This window comes from Dipodomys merriami, unplaced genomic scaffold (genome assembly GCF_024711535.1).
Source record: "Dipodomys merriami isolate MVZ:Mamm:240054 unplaced genomic scaffold, mDipMer1.0.p SCAF_48, whole genome shotgun sequence".
In the NCBI taxonomy this organism is placed as follows: Eukaryota; Metazoa; Chordata; class Mammalia; order Rodentia; family Heteromyidae; genus Dipodomys; species Dipodomys merriami.
The window spans coordinates 2,980,668-3,003,731 of record NW_027206046.1 but is presented as its reverse complement, the minus strand read 5'-3'; the positions used below and the strand labels follow the sequence as shown (position 1 = coordinate 3,003,731).

General features: G+C 48.2%; 1 protein-coding gene across 1 annotated transcript; it reads right to left on the bottom strand.

Annotated features, from left to right (window-relative positions):
* Nucleotides 1-201: 201 nt before the first annotated feature.
* On the bottom strand, nt 202-22,625 carry Cilp (cartilage intermediate layer protein). Its single transcript, XM_069995167.1, is given in 10 exon segments — nt 202-1,259; nt 1,262-3,570; nt 7,533-7,690; nt 9,211-9,319; nt 10,731-11,045; nt 11,416-11,595; nt 14,009-14,278; nt 16,198-16,290; nt 20,109-20,274; nt 22,563-22,625. Coding segments are annotated over 9 exon segments (3,696 nt in total). The 5' UTR covers nt 20,170-20,274; nt 22,563-22,625; the 3' UTR covers nt 202-1,058.
* Nucleotides 22,626-23,064: the final 439 nt, after the last annotated feature.

Genomic DNA, 23,064 nt, shown 5'->3' with positions numbered 1-23,064 from the left:
ACCCTAATTCTCCCTGTTTAACCTAAAGCCAATGCCTGAACCCCTTAAGATGGCTGAAGATGTACTGGAGTGCTGTCTTCCCATGACTACCATATCAATCTCCATTCCCTGCCCTGTACCATGTCTGTTTATTTAGCATATGGAGGTGAGTGACTTGGGACTTCTGGACTTTGGGCCTGGGGTCTTAAAACCTGATATCATGATTACCTTATATCCAATATCTTAACTTGGCATACTAGAGTTCCAAATTGAGTAAAAAAATAATAATTTGCATTTCAAGTAAAAATATTGTTTATTTCTTTTATTTCACCACCATTTATACTTATAAACTGTGATAGACACCTTGCATACATCTTACGGAGCAGGACCAGAAATATGCTTTATATTGGTTATTTAATTTTTAGCATCAGATTATCATTATTGTAGAGGTGGGCAAAACCATGCAAAAAGAAAAAGAAGTACATTTGCATTCATGGCACAATAGGAACAAACAGTCCAAGCTGTGGGGTTTTACCAGTGGCCAATTTCTTGTGTCTGTCCTTCCTTCCTTCCTACCTTCCTTCTTCCTTCCTTCCTACCTCATTCCCTCCCTCCTTCCCTCCTTCTTTCCCTTCCTCCTTCTTTTCTTCCTCCTCCTCCTGCTTCTCTTTCTCTTCCTCCTCCACCTCCTTCTCCTCCTCTCTTTCTTTCTTTCTTTCGTTCTTTCATTCTTTCTTTCTTTCTTTCCTTTTTTTCCTTCTTTTTTTGGTGCCAGAACAGGGCTTGAACTCAGGGCCTTAGGTTATCACCTGAGGTTTTTGTTTATTCTTTGCTTAAGGCTGGCCTCTACCATATAACCACAACTCCACTTCTGGCTTTCTTGCTGGTTAATTGGAAATAAGCATCTTGGAGAGTTTCCTGTCTAGGCCAGGCTCAAACTACAATCCTCAAATCTGAGCCTCTAGAGTAGCTAGGATTATGGGTGTGAGCCATCAGTACCCAACTTTTGTGTTTCTCTTTGAAAAAAAAAAAAAAGGCACAAAGGGTCTTTATTTTGTGTTCTTGTTATTTTGTGCCAATCAGAACCAGGACAGTAAGTAATGAGATGTGAGGAAAACAAAACAAAACCAAGAAGCAAATCGCACCAAAACAGATGAGTTTAAATTAAGGCGCTGTACATCAATCTCACATGAGGTGGGGTGGGGGTGGGGGCATGAGGAGGATGAAGAAACCACAATGCTTAGTTGCTCAGAGGCTGCTGAGCAACTCCAGAAAATCTCAGGGAAGGCACCTCTCCTCGCCGGCGCTGGCCACCCCTGCTTGCCCGCTGTTGCCTCCTGGAAGAGGGCACTCTTCCTTGGCCTGCAGCTGGGGGCTGGAGGTACTGAAAGGCACTCTGGCGGCCCACCTGCCTCTCCACACAGTTAAAGGTGAGGGCCACGCCCACGTTGCTCTTCATGATTCTGGAGGAGCCGTCAGACGTGCCATCGAAACACCGGCCAAGTGCAATCTCCTTGGCCACGCGAGGGTCCTGATCGGTGACAGTATAGATGCCATAGTTATGGCCCAGTGGATCCAGGGGTGCCAGCATGGTGTATTCACTGGTGTCATTGTTGACCGCCAATGGAAGATGGTTGACCAGGTACTCATGCAGCATGGAGTTCACACTGGCTCGACGGCAGCTGCCCTGGGGGATGACCTTGACCAGTGTGCGGTCTACACGGTCCTGGTCATATAGCATCCCACTACACTTGAACTCTAGACAGGCGGATGAGACATTCGGCTGGTCCCTGTCTCTTGTACTCTTCACATCCCGGATTCCATACAGCTTCCCAACTGTCTGCCGGTGGGTGCCCCCCATGTTTCGAGATCGGACATTCACCTCCAGGGGTCCTACAATCTTCACCTTGATATAGCACGCCCTGAATTCCATTGGCTTGGGCCACCATGCCAGATAGTCTTCAGTCCAGCTCATGGGGTCATCTTCATTGAAAGGGACGGTGTTATAATCATAGCGATCTCCCTCGATCTGGTAGAAGCGGAAGTGGGCTGCACTAGGGGGTGCCTCTTCACAGGCCCGGAGGTTCTCAAAGGCATAGATGGGTCCATTGCTCTCCTCAGCAGAGTTAGGCCTTGGCTTCGCCATGCTGATCTGGAAAGCTGTCTTTTTAACCCTTGGATCTTCATGGTCCGTCCGGCGGTACTTGAGCTTGTGAAGGTAGGGCTGAGGGACACCGATCGCATTGGGGTTGAATTTAGGAGAAGATTCCACTGCTTCTAGTTCCTCCCCAGCCAGGCTTGCCAGGACATAGGCAGAATAAGCATCTGGGGTTTGGTCATCACAGAAGGCAGGCAGACAGGCTCCATTGGGGCCTGTGATGACACTGTCAAAGCGACCCCAAGCCCTGGGGTTGGATGAGAAGCCAGTTTGGGGCTCCAGATTGATCACGGAGACGACGACACCTTGAATTTGCTCACTGGGCAAGAACCTCTCACTCCGATAGGCTCTCACTTTAATGAAGCATCTTCGGCTTTCTGGGACGTCCAGGTTAAAGAGGCGTCGCTCGCGTATCTCCATGTTGCCCACCAAGAAAGTTCTCTCTTCCCTTTTGTGCCTCCTTTGGCTTTCGAACTTGAAATCCCCTTCCTCCTCCCACAGCCCCGTGTCTGGGTTGAGTGACCACAGTTTCATGGTGGGCACGTGCTCCGGCATCTTGACCTGGGTGGAGTCCAGGTGCACCTTGACTTTGCCAGCATTAAGTGACTCAGCTGTGGTCTCATCTCTGAAGTCCACGGAGAACATGCCGTATGTACGAAGGGGCAGCGTGTCCCCTTCATCCGTGACAAAGTTCAGATCGCTCTGGGCAGCTGTGGCTGTGGAAATATTCCTGGGGTCCAGGAAGGTCACGCTGGCCTGCACTTTGCCCGTATAGGGCTCCCCGTTCTGTCGGTAGAAAGCCTCCGATGGGATTTCCAGTTCAGCCACGGGGTCTTCGCCCACCACCTCTCCCAGGGGGATGATGTTGGTCTCCATCGCATCCAAAGTGATGGGTTCCTTCCGGCGAAGCATCTTGATCTCATGGAATACAGCACTCCCCTTGCGGTTGAAGGGGAGCACTTTGGTCGTATTGACAAACTTCTGCAACCTGTCGACGAACGTGAGCACCAGTCTCTCCGTGTCTTGGGGGACATGGAGGGTGAAGGTGCCCTTGTAGCCCGTCATGCTCACACGATGGCCCCCCAGGTACACATGGCCAAAGCGCATGGGCTCGCCATTGTCCGCAGCACTGACCCGGCCCCTCACGATGCTCCGGGTCTCTGCACACCGTTGGCAGCTGCACTCCGTGGCCACCTTGGTGGGCAGTGTGTACCCATGGCATTGGATCTCCCGCTCTTCCGTTCTGGAGATGCCACAGCAGTTCTCCACTGCATCCCGACACCGGATCCCGTTATCCTGATGCCCCGCACACGTCTTCACAGGACAGCGGCCCACATCGTAGTAGAAGGAGTTGGTGGCATTCTGGAAGCAGTCGTGGGGCAGCCGGATGAGGTAGCTCTCAGGGATTGGGTTGCAAGGAGGCTCATCAGGTGCTGAGGAGGACAGGGGGGTGATGGTAGCATGTAAGTTTATGTCCTGCACAGAATACTTCTATGTCACTCTACCCTCTCCCTATCCCTCTTTTGTTGGTGCTGAACTCAGGACTTGGGTACTGTCACTGAGTTTTTTCTGCTCAAGGCTCATGCTCAACCACTTGATCCATGCCCCCCACTCTGGCTTTTTAGTGATTAATTGGATATTCGAATCTCACAGATTTGCCTGCCTGGGTTGTCTTCAAATCCTGATCCTCAGATCTCAGCCTCCTGAGTAACTAGGATTACAGGGGTGAGCAACTTGGTGCCTAGCCTTGTGTGTGTGTGTCAAACTTGGGACATCATACTTCCTAGGAAATTAGTCTACTGTGTCACATTGCTAACCTTCAATGTCACCTCTCTGGGGTTTTATTTTGTTAGTAATTGTGCCTGTACTGGGGCTTGAACTCCAGCCTGAATGTTTGTTAGTTATTTTGGGAATAGAGTCTCATAGATTTGTCTGCCTAGGCTGACTTTGAACCTGGATCTTCAGATCTCAGTTTGTTAAGTTGTTAGGATTATAGGTATGAGCCACTGGTACCCAGCTTCGCTTACCCATTTGTTTGGTTTTTTTTTTAACTGTATTTTTTTGTCTTTTCTTTTTTGGTACTGGGGATCGAACCCAGGACGTTGCACTTGCTAGGCAAGCGCTTTGCCACTGAGCTACATCCCAGCCCATCGCTTACCCATTTGGATTGCTGTGCCAAAGCATGTAGATATTGAACTAATACTAATTTGCATTTAAATTATTTTCTTATTTTATTAGATTGATTCATTTGCTTTTATTTTAAACTTAAATTTATTTCTCCTTTATGCTATAGTTAGGGCCATATATATAAAATATATAATATATTATGTAAAATATAATGTTATATAGTAAGTATATAATCTACAATAATATATTAAATATAATGTATTATATATGATATACAAGATGTAGTTATTACTGGGTGCTGGTGGCTCATACTTGTAATTATAGCTACTAAGGAGGCTGAGATCTGAGGATCACAGTTCAAAGCCCTGGCAGAAAAGTCCCTGTGAACCTCTTATCTCCAATTAAGCACCAAAAAAAATTGGAAGAGAAGCTGTGGCTTAAAGTGGTAGAGCATTAACCTTGAGTACAAAATCTTAGGGACAGTGCTCAGGCCCTAAGTTCAAGTTCCACAACTGACCAAAAAAAAAAAAATCACTAGTGGCTCACACCTGTGATCCTAGCTACTCAGAAGACTCAGATCAGAGAATTGCGTGTCAATCCAGTCGGGCAGAAAAGTCCCAGTGAGACTCTTACCTCAAATTAACCACCCCAAAAATGGAATCATGGTTGCAATGGTAGACAATTAATCTTGAGCAAAACAGCTCAGGGTCATTGCCCAGGCTCTGAGTTCAAGTCCTAGTCCTAGGACCAACACCAAAAAAAAAAAAAAAAAAAGAAAAGAAAAGAAAGAAATCATTGTGCCATGGAGGGAAATGATGTAAGAAGTATCACTGATGAAGACACATTGTACTTATAAACTGATCTGTTGAATTAAAACTCCTTCATACAACTATTTAAAGATTATAAAATAAATCTTTAAAAATTACTGTACCAGCGGGGTGCCAGTGGCTTACGCCTGTAATCCTAGCTACTCAGGAGGCTGAGATCTGAGGATTGCGGTTCAAAGCCAGCCCGGGCAGGAAAGTCCGGGAGACTCTTATCTCCAATAAATCATTAGAAAACCGGAAATGGTGCTGTGGCTCAAGCGGTAGAGCACTCGCCTTGAGCTGAAGAGCGCAGGGACAGGGCCCAGGCCCAGAGTTCAAGCCTCACAACCGAGCAAAAAAAAAAAATAATAATAATAATAAAATCACTGTACCACCTGAACACCAGTGGCTTGTGTCTATAATCCTAGCTACACAAGAGGCTGAGATCTGAGGATCATGGTTCAAAGCCAGCCTGGGCAGAAAAGTCTGTTAAGTCTCCACTTAACTACCAAGAAAGCCAGAAGTAAAGCTGTGGCTCAAGTGGTAGAGCAATAACCTTGAGCAAAAGAAGCTCAGGGACAGTGCCCAGGCACTGAGTTAAAGCCCCAGCAACTGGCACCAAAAAAAGAAAGAAAGAAAAAAGGAAGGAAGGAGAAAGAAAAAAGAAAGGAAGAAAAAGGAAGGAAGGAAGGAAGGAAGGAAGGAAGGAAGGAAGGAAGGAAGGAGAAAGAAAACAATTACTGTGTCAAACAGGGCTCATTGGTGGGATGGGTTGGGAATCAATGCTGGGGTGGAAGGGAGGCTCTACAATTCTGCTGTGACCCCAAATCTAGTTTTTTGTGGTCTGACATCTGTTGCTCAACTTTCTTGGAGCCTGGGTAATATCCATTAATTCTTGCAATATATTTTCTCTTTCTCTGCTTTTTGTTTTGTTTTGTTATGCTTTGTTTGAGCCAATTACTAAGATAATTCTTCTTCCCTCTCAGTTTCCAAAGACAAGCTTCTGATAGGTCTTCGGCCTTTGTCTCTTCCCCTCCCCCAAAGTTCTCTACTAGAAGCATCTGGGTCACCCTTTCATATAAAGTCCCCTTCATCCTCCACTTTTGTACCTTTGCCCACTCCAGCCCCTAAATTTGCAGCATCTCCACCTCCACACACAGGTCCTCCCTATTCTCTAAGATTAAGTACTGGAGCCTGAACTCAGGACCTCACACTCCTTCCACTTTTTTGCTCAGTTGGCACTCTACCACTTGAGTCAAACCTCCCATGCAGCTTTTTTTTTGCTGGTTAATTGAAGATGGCGTCTGCAGATTTTTCTGCCCAGACTGTATTCATTCAAATGGCTATTCTCTAGGTCACGGTCTCCTGAGTAGCAAGGATTACAGGCATGAGCCATAGCACTCAGTGTATAAGGAGTTTAAATTCAACAAGTCAGATTATGAGTACAATGCATCTTGATTGATGTCACCCTTCTATTGTCTCCCCCATTTCTCCCAATCCCGTCCATACTCATCAAGTGGAGCTGCTCTTACCCAGAAATCTCAAAGCCCAGACTCCAAACCCCAGTAAAAAAAAAACAAAAATCACCTTGGGGCTGGGAAGGTGGCTCAGTGGTAGAGTGCTTGCCTTGCATGCATGAGACCCTGGATTCAATTGCTCAGCACCACAAATGCAGAAAAAGCCAGAAGTGGTGCTGTGGCTCAAGTGCTAGAGTACTAGACTTGAGCTGAAGAGCTGAGGGACAGCACCCAGGCCCACAGTTCAGGCCCCACGACCAACCAAAAAAAAAAAAAAAATCACCTTCTGGGGCTGGGAATGTGGCTCAGTAGTAGAGTATTTGCCTAATATGAATGAAGCCGTGGGTTCCATTCCTCAGTACCACATAAACAGAAAAAGCCAAAAGTGGTACTGTGGCTCAAGTAGTAGAGTGCTAGCCTTGAACAAAAAAAAAGCTCAGGAACAGTGCCCAGGCCCTGAGTTCAAGCCCCAGGACTGGCCAAAAAAATTACCTTCTGGCCAGGTGTCAGTGGCTCACTAATCCTAGCTAATCTAGAAGTTGAGATCTGAGGATCGCAATTCAAAGTCAGGCCAGGCAGGAAATTCCTTGAGACTCTTACCTCCAATTAATCACCCAAAATCCAAGTGTGGCTCAAGTGGTTGAGCGCTAGCCTTGAGCACAAAAGCTCAAGGACAGTGCCCAGGGCCCAGGTCCTGAGTTCAAGCCTAGGATCAATACACACACACACACACACACATGCACGCACACACACACACACACACGTATGCACTAACCCTACTCTCTCATCTCTCCTCTCCCCCCACCCCTGCCGCCAAAAATAAAGCCCACAGCCCTTGACTTCTGTGCTATCTCTGTGTCCCTGAGGGCATACCACAGAAAACCCTGAGTTTTCACCACCAGTCCTGTGGCAGGCCCAGGATCCCTGGGAACCAGATAGGCTTACCTATGACTGTGAGCTGAGCAACCTGGGACTTTGCAGCCCCAGCATCACTCTGTGCCTTACAAAAGTACTCTCCAGCCTGGTCCTGCTGCAGATCTCTCAGTACCAGCTTGCTCTCGTGCTTGTAGAGGGACGGATCCAGTAGCGTGTCATTGTGATACCTGCAAGGATGGAGAAGTCAAGCCTGAGTAAGCTGCGCATATTGGGGGAGGGGGGTGGAGGGTATCCATGGGGACAGTGCCAGGACCAAACAGCTAGGAAGATGGATGGAGGATGAGTTCCTGCAGATCTCAGCATCACTTGTGACATGGCTCACCTAAGAATATTGATTGCACTGGGAGTGGAGTAATTGGGTATCCCTAGTCCTCCCCCCCCCCCCACACTTAACTGGCTGTGCATCCTTGGATGTATCATCTCACCTCTCTGTTTTACAAAACAACAGGAATGAAGCCAGGCAGTGGGTCTATGCCTGTAATCCTAGTTACTCAGGAGGCTAAGATCTATAGGATTGAGGTTCAAAGTCAGTGCAGGCAGAAAAGTTTGCTTGACTCTATCTCCAAAATAACTATGGAAAAGCAGGACTGGCGAGGCACTGTCTCACACCAGTAATCCTACTACTCAGATGCTGAGATCTGAGGATCACAGTTCAAAGCCAGACTTGGGCAGGAAAGTCCCTGAGACTCTTATCTCTAATTAACCACAAAAAAGCTGGAAGTAGAGCTGTGGCTCAAGTGATAGAGCATGAGCCTTAAATATAAAAGCTGAGGGACAGTGTCTAAGCCTTGAATTCAAGCCCCTAGGACTAGCATTAAAAATAAAAATTTAAAAAGGCAGGCTTAGCCAGGTATTGGTGGCTCTTGCCTATAACCCTACCTACTTAGAAGGCTGAGATCTGAGGACCACAGGACAAAGCCGGCCCACATAGGAAAGTCTGTGAGACTCTTACCTCCAATTAACCACCAGAAAATCATAAGTGGAACTGTGACTCAAACCGGTAGAACACCAGCCTTGAACAAAAAAAAAAGCTCAGGGACAGCTGGGCGCCAGTGGCTCATGCCTGTAATCCCAGCTACTCAGGAGACTGAGATTTGAGGATCACAGTTCAAAGCCAGCCCGGGCAGGGAAGTCTGTGAGACTCTTATCTCCAGTAAACCACCAGAAAACCGGAGGCACTGTGGCTCAAGTGGTAGAGCACTAGCCTTGAACTGAAGAGCTGAGGGACAGGACCCAGGCCCAGAGTTCAAGCCCCACAACTGACCTTCCCCCACCAAAAAAAAAAAGAAAGCTCAGGGACAGAACTTAGTCCCTGAGTTCAAGCCCCATGACCAACCGGAAAAAAAAAAAAAAGCAGGACTCATAGCACTGGGGTATTCTGGCCTTGTCTGTCTTTGATACAGAAGCATGAAAACTGGAGAAATCTTGTTCTGGGTATGCAGGTCAGATCCCTGTGAGCAGAGATAGTCTGGAAGACCCCAGCATTGAGATGCCAGTGCGCTTACTGGTATAGTTTGGGCAGCCTCTACCCAGGAATCCCTATTTACAATTAAGCATATCCAGGCCATGCCCCAGGGCCTGACTGCTAACACTTGTCTGTTGGTTATTATTATTATTATTTAGACTCAATGGAAGCAAGCTGATTTCCAAGAAGAGAACTGAGCAGGGCGGCTGGCAGCATACACACCAGAAATACTTGTCTGGACTGGGCTTGCCCGTGGCCTTGCAGCACAGGGAAACACTCTGACCAGCTCTCCGTGCTTTGCTCGCAGGGTTCATCACAATGTAGGGAGTTTCTGCGACAGAAGATGGGAAACATTTATTTATTTGTGCTTTGTTTATTTGTTTGTTTAATAACAGGTTCTATAGAGTTGTTCTCTCAGGTATTTGTTGGTGCTTAAGTTGAATAGCTTCACCCCACTCTGAGTGTTTCCTTTCCTTTCTTTCCCTTTCCCTTTCCTTTCCTTTCCGTTCCTTTTCTTCCTTTCTTTCCTTTCTTCCTTCCTTCCTTCCTCTCCCTTTCTTTCTTCTTCTTTCTTTTCTTCCTTCCTTCCTTTCTCCCTTCCCTCCTTCTTTCCTTCCCTCCATCCTTCCCCCCCTCTTTCTTTTCTTTTTTATGCCAATATTGAGGCTTGAACTCAAGGCATTGCACTGTGGCTTGGTTTTTTTTTTTTAATTCAAGGCTGGTGCTCTACCACTTAAACCACATCTCCACTTCCACCTTTTCTTTATTTCTTTTCTTTTTTTTTGAGGGGGAGGGGGTTGTTAATTGGAGGTAAGAATCCCACAGACTTTCCTGTCTTGACTGGCTTCAAACCTCAATCCTCAGATCTCAGCCTCCTGAATAGCTGGGATTATAGGTGTGAGCTGTGGGTGCCCAGTTTGAGCTTGTTTCTAGAGGAACTAGATTGGAATAGAGTTTTCCCCATCACACCTTATCTCAGAACCTGTTTGTGGGGCTTCTCAGGCATAAACTGAGTGGGACAATGGGGAATCCAAGAAACCTTGTGTCAGCCATGATTCCTGGGACAGAAATGGCTGTTTGAATAATGTCATATTCATGTTTGATTGTTCCCAGCAGAGTTTTTGGCCAGTCAGTGCCAGTTTGAGCTCCCAACCATGATCTCCAAACCTCCTACAGATAAGTTGACAGTAAGGGAGCGGGGGGGGGGGGGGCAGAGGGGGGGCTCGGGGAAGTAGTGGCTCATGCTTGTAATCCTAGCTACTCAGAAAGCTGAAATCTAAGGATTATAGTTCAAAGCCCCAAGCAGGAAAGTCAGTGCTATTCTAATTGCCAATGAACCAGCAAAAAGCTGAAGGTGGATGTGTGTTTCAAGAGGTAAAGCATCAGCCTTGAGCAAGAAAGCTATGGGAAAGCATCTAACGCACACATATGCACACAAGTGTACACACACATACACAAAGTGACTAGGGAACAGCTCATCCTTTAGGGAGCCAGACCTATCAATGTATGGGGGAAGAACACGCCATACAAAATATATACAGCAAGTGCAAAGGCCCAGAGACAGCTATATTTGCAGAAAAGTTAGGAGGCATTGTGGCTGGAGTAGAGTGGCTGCATGTTGGGGGGAATGTAGGAACAATGAGGGAGCCCCCCAATGATCTAGGGCCTATGGATGATAGTAAAGATTTGGGTTTTCTTGGCATAAGCTGAGAAAGCTAGCACTGAGCACACCACAGAGTTACCTGCCCTGGTGAATTCTGCATTGACAGTGGCTGTCTTCAGGCTGGTCTTTGGCATGGTGAGCACAATGGGGGCAAACTTGACCTTGGTGACCTTCAGGAGGCTTTTGCCATCTGGACACAAGCCGGGGACTTGGAACCTGCCATCACTGTCTGTCCGGGTGAGCATCTTGGGTGTCTTGGTCAGCAGGTAGACAGTAGCCCCTGAGGCAGGGGCCCCCCCAGGGAGGGAGATAACCCCATGAAGCATGAAATCCTGGCACATGCAGGCATCACAGTCAGCATTTGCCTGCCCCATGGAGCAGGTCAGGTCACATGCTGTTTGGACAAAGAGCCACGTCAGCTCGGTTTTATGGATTCTGACCCAGTCTTCCACCCACGTTCCAGACTTCACATTCTCTCCCTTCCTCCTCAAGCCTTTGTAACCCTCCCTTGCTTGCCTGGGTGACTAATTCCTGCCCATCCATCCAACTTAGCTCAGGATACCTCCTCCAGCAGGTCTTCCTGGATTTCTCCAAGCTACAATCTCTGACCCAGCTCTGTGTTCCTATGCTACTCTCATTATCACCCATCACAGCCTTTGATGATACATGCTGAATTAAGACTAGGTGAGAGTGAATAATCGGATTCAGGCTAACCCTCTAACCCTCCACCCTTTCTTGTCCAGTGACAGGAGGGAGCAGGGTACCTCTGCAGGCCTGGCTCACGCAGAGCTGGCCCTCTTCTGTGGCCTCAGTGCACATTGACACGGTCTCTGCCAGGCAGGTGCGTGTGCGGGTCTGGACTCCGGTGTGACCACAGGCCGCTGAGCACTTGCTCCAGGGAGACCAAGGGCTCCAGATGCGCTCCGCATCTCCACGCAAGGACCCTGAAAAGTGGGATTCACAGAGAGATGTGGCTTCCTTTCCCTCCCTAGGGGACTGGGTAGGGAAGTCTGAGCCAGAAGCTGGTGAGGAGAGACAGGATTTCCATTTCCATCATGGATGACACTGAGAGTTATCTTTATCTCAGTGATCCTCCCCCAAATAAGAAGTCCAGAGCTTCTAGAAGCAGCATCGACTCTAGACACTATGTGGAAAAGAACTTTGTGGGTGAGGATGGGAAGGAAAAACTGGGAGAGAGAGAGGGAAAGAGTAATAACCAAAAAGAAATGTACTCATCACCTGACTTATGTAATCGTAACCCCTCTGTACATCACCTTTACAATCACAATATTTTTTTAAAAGGAGAAGCAGAGTCTCTAATTTGCACAAAGGAAGATAGACACTAGTGGCTCATTGTCTGCAATCCTAAATATACAGGAGGCTGAGATCTGAGGATTGAGATTCAAGGCCAACCTAGACTAAAAAGTTTAGGGAGACTCGACGGGCACCGGTGGCTCATGCCTATAATCCTAGCTACTCAGGAGGCTGAGATCTGAGGACTGAGGTTCAAAGCCAGCGCAGGCAGGAAAGGCCATGAGACTCTTATCTCCAATAAACCACTAGAAAACTGGAAGTGGCACTGTGGCTCACGCAGTAGAGTGCTTGCCTTGAGATGAAGAGCTGAGGGACAGTGCCCAAGCCCAGAGTTCAAGCCTATGACCAAAAAAAAAAAAAAACAAAAAAAAAAAACAACAGTTTATAAGATGTTTATCTCTCATTAGCCACCAAAAAGACAGAAGTGGAGCTGTGGCTCAGTGGTAGAGCACTAACCTTGAAGGAAAAAGCTAAGCAAGAGTAAAAAGCCCTGAATTCAAGCCTCAGTGCCAACACACACACACACACAGAACCTATGAAGATTTACTATTACCTCTGTTTTACTTGTGAGAAATCTGAAGTTATGGGAGCTTGAGAAAACATGTCTAATCTAAGAACACAGTAGGATGTATGGTAGGATGGAGATTCGAACCCCAACAGCTCGGCCCCATCCAGATTCTGTGGCCCTTCCAACCGCCTTACTCCAATTCAGCACAGCAGGCTGGCGGAGAGAACCCATAAAGGCTCACAGCCTAAGGATACTACTTGGGTTTCTTTTTTTTCTTTCTTTCTTTCTTTCTTTCTTTCTTTCTTTCTTTCTTTCTTTCTTTCTTTCTTTCTTTCTTTCTTTCTTTCTTTCTTTCTTTCTTTCTTTCTTTCTTTCTTTGTCAGCCCTAGGGCTTGAACTCAGGGCCTGGGCAATGTCCCTGAGCTTCTTTTGCTCAAGGCTAGCACTCTACCACTTGAGCCACAGCACCACTTCTGGCTTTTTCTGTGTATGTGGTACTTACCGAGGAACTGAGTCCAGGGCTTCATGCATGTTAGGCAAGCACTCTACCATTAAGCCACATTCCCAGTCCTCCTCTTCTTCCTCCTCTTCCTTCTCCCTCCCTCCTCCCCCCTTCCTCTTCTTTCCCTCTCCTCCTCCTCCTCCCCCATCCTCCTCCTCTTCCTGCTCCTCCTCCTCCTCCTCTTCTTCTTCTTCTTCTTCTTCTTCTTCTTCTTCTTCTTCTTCTTCTTCTTCTTCTTCTTCTTCTTCTTCTTCTTCTTCTTCCTCCTCCTCCTCCTCCTCCTCCTCCTCCTCCTCCTCCTCCTCCTCCTCCTCCTCCTCCTCTGCTCCTCCTCCTCCTCCTCTGCTCCTCCTCCTCCTCCTCTGCTCCTCCTCTTCTCCTCCTCCTCCTCCTTCTCTCCTCCTCCTCCTCCTCCTCCTCCTCCTCCTCCTCCTTCCTCTTCTTGTACTAGTCCTGGGGCTTGAACTCGAATCCTGGGCATTGTTGTCCCTGAGCTCTTTTGCTCAAGACTAGCACCCTACTACTTGAGCCATATTTCTACTTTCTTTTTTTTGGGGGGGGGGGTCCGGTCATGGGGCCTGAACTCTGGGCCTGGGCACTGTCCCTCAGCTCTTCAGCTCAAGGCTAGTGCCCTACCACTTGAGCCACAGCACCATTTCCGGCTTTTTTCTTTTTTCTTTTTGCTTATGTGGTGCTGAGGAATCGAACCCAGGGCTTCAGGCATGCAAGGCAAGCGCTCTACCACTGAGCCAACTTCCCAGCCCCCATATTTCTACTTTCTGCATTTGTTTTCTGGTTAATTGGGGATAAAAGTCTTAGGAACAACCCTGCCTGGGCTGGCTTCGAACTAGGAAACTCAAATCTCTGCTCTCTAATTAGCTAGGATGACTGAGCTATCGGTGCCTGGCTACCACTTGGATTACATTGCAGAGTCAAATGCGTGTCTGGGAGTCATGTTCAGGTCCAGGTTTGGCCCATCTAGGGTTGGAGGGGGGCCGAGATGGGGTGGGGTGAGGGGGAGTCCCGCACTCACCTGGTGGACAGAGGAAGCGCACAGTGTAATTGGAGCAGTTCTGGCCGGGCCTCTGTTCCCGGTTGAGGCACCAGAAGCCCTCTCGGGGATTGCCATGGACCACTTGGCCATTGCTGCCTGCAGGCATCCAATCAGTGGTCCGGGCCTCCAGCCGGAGGGGCCGGGCACACACTCGGTCCCCGTAGTAGAAGCGAATGGCATCCAGGCGCTCATAGTCACCCTTCCCGCCTGGGTGGTCAATGTTAAACCACGCTGTCCACTCACCAGGACCTGATGGGACAGATTGGGGGAGAAGCTCTTGCTGGAGTGACAAGTGACAGCCGGTCCTCCTTTCCTGTTTGATCCTTTGAGAATCTTCCCTGGACCTGCTCATCACCCCTCCCCATCTCTTTTGGGTTTTTTTTATTTTTTATTTTTAGGCCCACAACCGATTTAAAAAAAAAAAGTCTCATGGACTTTCCTGCCCAGGCTGGCTTTGAACCATGATCCTCAGATCTCAGCCTCCTGAGGAGCTAGGATTACAGGTGTGAGCTACCAGCACCTGGCTATGGAACACTTAAATCCAATTAACTATTAAAAAAGCTTGAAGTGGACCTGTGGTTCAAGTGGTAGAGTGCCAGCCTTGAGCAAAAAATCTAAGGGACAGTGCAAAGGCCCTGAGTTCAAATCCCAGGATGGGGACCAAAAAAAAAAAGTCAGGTCTTCTCTGGGACACAGCTGGGCATCTGCTTTCAGATATAGCAATGGCCTTCTGACTAGAAGCTGTGGGATTGATTTTTTGTTTGTTGGTTGGTTGGTTTGGTGCTTGAACTCAGGACCTGGATGCTGTCCCTGAATTCTTTTACTCAAGACTAGTGCTCTACTACTTTGAACCACAATTCCACTTCCAGTTTTCTGGTAGTTAATTAGAGATAAAAATCTCATAGACTTTCCTACCCAGGCTGGCTTTTGAACTGTGCTCCTCAGATCTCAGCCTGCTGAGTAGCTATGATTACAGGTATGAGCCACCAGCACCTGATTTCACCAGCCATCTCTCTAAGGTGACTTTTCCTGTACAATGCCAACTCCTCCTTTCAAGTCCTCATGGTCCTGGAAGAACTGGTAGCAATTTCCTGGCTGGTTTCTACCTCAAGTCTCCTCATTACCCCATCCTCACCCCTCCCAGACTGTATATTCTTTTGCCATACAACTTGGAACACGACACTTCCCAGTGTAATTTGTATGTGTGCATGTGTGCACATGCGCACGCATAAACACGTACATGTGCATGTGTGTGTGGTCTTGGGGCTTGAACTCAGAGTCTAAGCACTGTCCCTTAGCTTTGTCACTCAAGGACAATGCTCTACCACTTGAGCCACAGCTCTACTTCTGGTTTTTTAGTGGTCAATTGGAGATAAGAGTCTCATAGACTTTTCTGCCTGGGCTGGCTTTAAATCATGAGCCACCAGTGCCAAGCCATAAAATTTCTTGTTTTTTCTTTTTGTTGTTGTTGTTTGTTTTTTTGTCAGTTGTGGGTCTTGAACTCTGGGCCTGGGTTCTGTTCCTGAGCATTTCAGCTCAAAGTGAGAAAGCCATAAAACTTCTTAGCAAAGACACAGGGTACTGGGGATCTGAGCCCTGCTGGTCTCTCCTTCCTAAGACCCTTCCCTCCCCACCAGCTTGGGCTCCAGGTCCTAGCAAGCTCTATAGCTTTCCTGGAGTATGTTAGACACTTACTGATTCTGAGCTGTCTACTGAGTCTCTCTGCTTGGACAAAGATGGAGGCCTAATGCCCTGTATAAAAGTGGGTTTCTACCCAGTCACACCTGTAATCCTAGCTACTCAGGAGGCTGAGATCTGAGGATCACAGTTCAAAGCCAACCTGGGCAGGAAAGTCCATGAGTCCACTCTTATCTCCAGTTAACCAGCACAAAGCTGGAAAAGGAACCGTGGCTCACTCAAGTGATAGAGAATAAAAGCTCAGAGACATTTCCCAGGCCTTCAATTCAAGCCCAGGACAAGCACCAGATAGATAGATAGATAGATAGATAGATAGATAGATAGATAGATAGATAGATAGATAGATAGATAGATAGATAAATAGATAGAATAAAAGTGGATTTTCCCTGGCTTTAGAGACTCACTTAGCAAGTGTAGTAAAGCACCCCCCCATCCCTTGCCTGGACCTCCCTACTCCAGGAAGAACTCACTCTCTGGGGGCTCAGCAGGCTTGGCAAAGGTGTTGGAGGTCCTCTTTCCAGGCTGGATTCTTCTCACCAAAGGATTCAGCATCATCTGCCTCCCTGTGAGCCAGAAGAAGAAGCTGAGTAAGAATCTGGGACTAATCAGAGGTGTTGCATGATGAGGGGATACAGTATGGTATGGAGATGAAACCTGAGTTCAAATCCCCACTCTGCCACTTCCTGCCGCTGTGCAATCTCAGAAAGGCTTTATCCTTCTGAGTCTTTTCCCCTACAAAATCGGGATGCATTAGCAATCACTGTTTCATCTGGTCTGAGGCAACCCCCAGGGTGATAATTAACGGAAAGAGACCTGACATAAAGCCACCAGGTACATGTATGATGAATGGTCTCCTTGTCAATCTCACTCTGGAAATGAATCACCAGTTACTACTGGACTGGCATTCTTGCTTTGGTCTAGGTCTATTCTTCTGGGCCCAACAGAGTCTTGTCTGTAAAATGCAGAAGATAACCCCACCCCCTAAGGATGATTGGCAGGAGGATCCCATGAGATGGATGTGAACATCTCTGAAGTGTAGGAAAGTAAGGTTGTGAGAGCTTCAGGCTCTGCCCCTTCCTCCCTGTGGAACCTGGGGCTAGCTAGCTACTTAACTACCTGGCCCCACATTCTCCCAGACCCTGTGAGGACCAGGATAGCTCTGGCCTAAAAGGATTGTGGGAGTTACAAAGGCTCATTCATGAAACCAACTTAAAACAATGCCTATCACTGGTGGCACACACCTATAATCCTAGCTACTCAAATCTGAGGATCCTGGTTCAAAGTCAGACACATCCAGGGCTGGGAAGGTGGCTCAGTGGTAGAGCACTTGACCTTGCATGCATGAGGCCCTGGGTTCCATTCCTCAGCACCACATAAGCAAAAAGAAAAAAAGCCGGAAGTGGCGCTGTGGCTCAAGTGGTAGAGCGCTAGCCTTGAGCTGAAGAGCTGAGGGACAGCGCACAGGCCCAGAGTTCAGGTCCCACGACTGGACCGCCCCCCCCAAAAAAGTCAGACACATCCATGATATTCTCCCCCTTTTTTTTTTTGTCAGTTGTGGGGTTTGAACTGTGGGTCTGGGCACTGTCCCTCAGCTCTTCAGCTCAAGGTGAATGCTCTATCACTTGAGCCATAGCACCATCTCCAGTTTTCTGTTGGTTAATTGGAGAAAAGAGTCTCATGGACTTTCCTGCTTGGGCTGGCTTTGAACTGCAATCCTCAGATCTCAGCTTCCTGAGTAGCTAGGATCACAGGCATGAGCCACTGGTGCCTGGCTACATCTGTGATATTCTTATTTCCAGTTAACCAGAAAAAAGCCAGAAGTAGAGCTGTAGCTTAAGTAGTGTAGAGCCAGTCTTGAGGAGAAAAAAAAAACCCTAAGGGACAGCACCCAGATCCTGAGTTCAAGCCAAATAAAAATAAAAATACATGAATATGGCTGGGGATGTGGCTTAGTGGTAGAGTGCTTGCCTAGCATGCATGAAGCCTTGGGTTTCTCAGTACCACATAAACAGAAAAAGCCAAAAGTGGCAGCGTGGCTCAAGTGGTAGAATGCTAGCATCAAGCAAAAGAAGCTCAGAGACAGTGCCCAGGCCCTAAAGAACAACAACAACAATACCTAGCAGTTGGGAGCTTGTGGTGCATGCCTGTAATCCTAGCTATTCAGGAGGTGAAGATCTAAGGATCATGGTTCTAAGCCAGCCCCAGCAGGAAACCCCATGAGACTCTTATCGCCAATTAATCACAGACGTGGTGCTGTGGCTCAAGTGATAGAACACTAGCCTTGAGCAAAAAGGAGCTCAAAAAAAAAAAAAGCCTAGCTGAATGCCTGTTAGCACCCCCTTCACCTCAATATTGGGTACAACAAGTGTTCACTTCTCTTCCCTTGGCAGTTGTCTGGCATTGAGCATTGAAATCTACCCTTCTGAGAAGGGCTCAGAGTCTTAGCACAGGGTCCCAAGGCCCAGGGGAACTACAGCCCTACTTCATGGGAGGAAAGCTTCAGAGAGCTTAGTGGACAATAAACTCCCAGGCAAGGAGCCAAACCAGAATTCTCCGTGCTGCTTAATTAGGGTGATAGGAGCTCTTTTAATCAACCTAATCCGATTTCCCTTCAGATCGCTGAATGGTAATCATCATCATCCACAGCAGCTGGCAGGGGAGAAAATGAGACAGTGGCAGGCACATACAGAGCTCAGCGGCCTTTGTCTCTGCATCTGAGCTCCCCCCCCCCCAAGCCTATAAGGCAAACAGCTTTAAGAAAGGCTTGTGAGCATGTTTTGCATTATCTAAGTGTGTACTTGGAAATCAGGAGAGGGAGGTGAGGTGGGAAAGTCATCTGTTCCACCTGGCAGATTCTCTCTATTTGTTCTTTCTAGACTTCAGCATTATTACCAGAGCGGGGTGAGGGCAAGGATCCCCGAAGGTATTCTGATCTGTCTGGGAAATTTGACTGTAAGGTCTATAATGAGACTGAGCTTTAGGCCAGAAGAATTTTTATTAAACTAAAAACAGACCAAGCCCCAAATCTGCTTCCAAGAACTCAGTGGTCCTCTATGATTCCCTTTTGCTTTGGCTGCCAGGAAGCTTAGAGTTAAATTTAGTTCTCCTGGGTGATAATCTTCCTAAGGTTCCACCTCATCCCCCCACCCCCCCACCCCCCGCCAATGATTGTTCATTCCTCTCTTTATTTAAAACATTCTGTTCTGTGAATTTGAATATTTGGAATTCAGGTTTAGGGTATAAACATTGTATAAATCTATCCCATAGTTTGATGCCAGTGGCTCACACCTGTCACCCTAGCTACTCAGCAGGCTGAGATCTGAGGATCGAGGTTCAATGTTAGTTCAAGAAGGAAAGTCCCTGTAAGACTCTAATCTCCAATTAATCATCAGAAAACTGGACATGGAGCTGTGGCTCACAGTAGTATTAGCCTTGAGCAAAAGAACTCAGGGACAGCCAGGCGCCAGTGGCTCACACCTGTAATCCTAGCTACTCAGAAGGCTGAGATCTGAGGATCTCGGTTCAAAGCCAGCCCGGGCAGGAAAGTCCGTGAGACTCTTATCTCCAATAAACCACTAGAAAACTGGAAGTGGTGCTGTGGCTCAAGTGGTAGAGCGCTCACCTTGAGCTGAATAGCGCAGGGACAGCGCCCAAGCCCAGAGTTCAAGCCCCATGACCAACAACAATAACAAAAAAAAAAAAAAAAAAAGAACTCAGGGACAGCACTCAGGTCCTGAGTTCAAGCCCCACACCAACAAACAAAAACTCAATCCCACAGCCTCTAGTCAGAAGGCCATTGCTATATCTGAAAAGAGAGGTAAACTGGGTCCCAGAGCAGACCAGACTTTTTTCTTTTTTTGGTGCCCATCCTGGGACTTGAACTCAGGGCCTTTGCACTGTCCCTTAGCTTTTTTTATTTTGCTCAAGGCTGGCACTCTACCACTTGAGCCACAGGTCTACTTTCAGCTTTTTTAGTAGTTAATTGGAAATAAGTGTTCCATAGCCCAGCGCTGGTGGCACACACCTGTAATCCTCACTACTCAGGAAGCTGAAGTCTAAGAATCATGGTTGAAAGCCAACCCAGGCTGAAAAGTTCCTGTGAGACTCATCTCTACTGAACTACCAGAAAATGGGAAGTGGAACTGTGGCTTCAAATGATAGAACACTAGCTAGGGACAGCACTCAGGTTTCAAGCACAAGCCCAACAACTGACAAAAGAGTCTCATGAACTTTCATACCCAGGCTGTCTTTGAACTCTGATCCTCACAGCTCAGCCTCCTGAGTAGCTAAGATTACAGGCTTGAGCCAGCAGTGCCCAGCCAGACATGACTCCACTGTAATAAGTAGAAGGGAGGAGAGGCAACAAATATTTAGCCTGTACCCAACACCGAGGTGACTTCCAGGACCAGGAAGGATAATATCCAGGCTTTGGTTCCTCCCATCTTCCTCTCAGGTCCTGTGGAGACGTGGCAAGAGATGGGCAAGAGTGCTTCACAGAGGCAGCTGTCTCTAGAACATTCCCTGGGAAGTTTCTCAGATCCAGTGACCTGCAAAGAAGCAAAGCTTGTCAGATCCCCCATTTCAGAGTTACAGCTCATGGCTCAAGCAGAAATATCTCTTTGCCTGTCAAGGATGGGCGGGCCACACTCAAGTCTTGTGAGAGCGACATTTGCTTGAGTTGCAAGATATAGGCTCAGAGTCTGAGTTCAAACATGTTCGATCCAGGTTCCATCCCTGGGCCCAGCAAGCTGGAACAGGGCATAAGGGAGAGGGGAGGGGAGGGGGAAGGAGGGGAAGGGAAAGAAGAAAAGAGGAAGGGAGGGAAGAGGAAGAAGGAAAAGGAGAGGAAAGAGGAGAACAGAAGGAAGGGGAGGAAGGAGTAGAGGGGAAAAGAGGAGAAAAAGGAAAGAAGAGGGGAGGAGAGGCAAGGCAGGGGAGAAGAGGGAAAGAGAAGAAAGAAGGGAGGAAAGGGGAAGGGAAAGGAGGGGCAGAGAGGGGAAGAGACGAGGGGAGAGGAGAGGGTTTGTAAAGAGGAGGTTCTTTGCCGATGAAAGAGACTAGGGTTCACTCCTCGCAGCCTCTGAATGGCTTAATGACTTTTAAGACTCCACTTGGGGGGCTTTTGCTTTGTGTTTCCCCATCTTTATTGTTTTGTCAGTGGTAGGGCTTGAACTCTGGGCCTAGGCACTGTCCCTGAGCTCTTTGGCTCAAGGCTAGCACTCTACCACTTTGAGCCACAGCTCCACTGCCGATTTTCTGGTGGTTAATTGGAGATCAAGAGTCTCACAGACTTTCCTGCCCAGGCTGGCTTTGAACTGCTATCCTCAGATCTCAACCTCCTGACTAGGTAGGATTACAGGCATGAACACCCGGCTTGGAACTCACCATTTTACACGGAAGGGGGATGTATATGAAAGCTATGCAGCCCTGTCACCTTCTCACCCCCCACAGTGGCCCTTCTTAGGACAGACAGGCTTGGGAGGTGCAAATATAGCCACACTCACTCCAAGAACACATTCCCAGATGTGCACGGGCCGCAGCTGGAACACATTCTGGTTTGTTTGGGGCCTGGCTGAGTCTTCCATGGCCAGGAGCCAGTGGAGGGGAAGCAGACAGGGTGCACTGTGAGACGCCAGAGCCCCCCAATAACTAAGCATGATATTCGGGCTGCAGGGGTGCAGGGAGAATACCAGGCCGGATAATAGGGTGGCCCAGGCACCCACTTTGCTGCATATTTTTAATTCTTCCCCCCTCCCTGAAAGCTCTGGCCACCCCAGAATTGAACCCATTCTTGGAGATTCAAGATTCAGCACCTTTGCCGGGTGCTGGTGACTCACACCTATAATCCTAGCTATTTAGGAGACTGAGATCTGAGGATCATGGTTCAAAGTCAGGCGAGGCAAACAAATCCCAGAGACTTTTATCTCCGTTTAACCATGAAAAAGCCAGAAGTGGAGCTCAAGTGGTAGAGCACTAGCCTTGTGCAAAAAAGAAAGAAAGAAAGAAAGAAAAAACCCAAAACAAAGCTCAGGGATAGCTTCTAGTGTCTGAGTTCAAGCCTCAAAGCTGGCAGAAAAAAATAAAAAATTTAAAAAATTCCCTTCAATCCCCAAAGTCCAGGGTGTGGTAGAAAAGAAGAAGAATTCTCCTTTCTGGAAAAAGATCCAAAAGCACTTGGGACAAAGGAAGATCAAAGCAACCCCACATTGCATATTCCTTGGCCCTAAAGCCACTACAATCTCCCCCATCCACCCCCTCCCCACACGCCCATTTCTCAGCCAAGGAAGTAGCAGACTCTGCTAGCACAGGGGTCTCCCCTCCAAGTCCGATCTCTGAGCAGGGAGCAAACTGGGGATCCTCAGCCTGGATAGCCCTCAGCCTCATGCTTCTGCAGGGCTGAGAGGTCAGAGTGAACCCTAAAAAGTTTCTGGAAAAACCATTTCCCATCTGGCAGCACATGGAGAGATTTCTCCACATCCCGTTATTCCTGCACTTCGTTCCCCAATGCATACTCCTTAAGGGGGACTCTTGAACAATGTACACGCACCCGGACTGGCTCACTCACATGGGAAATGCAGGACCCCCTGAGGTATGAAGATCCAAAGTGAGGGCCATTTGGGGTTTGCGAGGGTTGCGGGGGGGGGGGGGGGGAATGTCTTGATCTCAGGTGGGGTAGAAAGAGAACTTCAGGCGAATGGAGAGAAAGAACACTCCAAAGCACAAAGTGGAAATAAGGAGTAGGGAAAGGAGGAAGGTCAAAGAAATGGGGTGTCAGGAGCAGCGAGCCAGGCAGTGAAGAGCAAGGATGAGGAGAGGGACTAGAAGTGGGGCTCACCAGGTCCTGAGCACGACTTGGCAGCGGAGGGGGTCCAAGCTTTCTCCTGTCCTGCCGCCCGGGCAGCGGGCCTTATATAGCACAGCTGGTGGCGCAGCCCGTGGCAGTTAGCCACAGGAAACAGCGCAGAAATCAGAGCTGAGTGTGAGCTTCCCTCCCCTTCCCGTGGTGTCCCCTGCAGCCCTTACAGGCCATATTTCCCATCCAGACCCTGGGGGTGTGGGGATGGAGATTCTGCAGAGCCTGGAGGTGGCCCCAGGTGGGTGGCTGCCTGGGGCTCCACACACCAAGCCAGGGAAACAGGGATCGGAAGGTGGGCTGGGCACAGGGGCATGGCCCTCTGGGAAAAGGCCAAGGGAATTCTACATCTGGGCAGCATTTGATGGCTCAGGCATAGTATGTCCTTGCCTAAGCTTTGCTTGCTGACTGCCCCCCATTCCCGTGTGTGTGTGTGTGTGTGTGTGTGTGTGTGTGTGTGTGTGTGTGTGTGTGTGTGTGTATT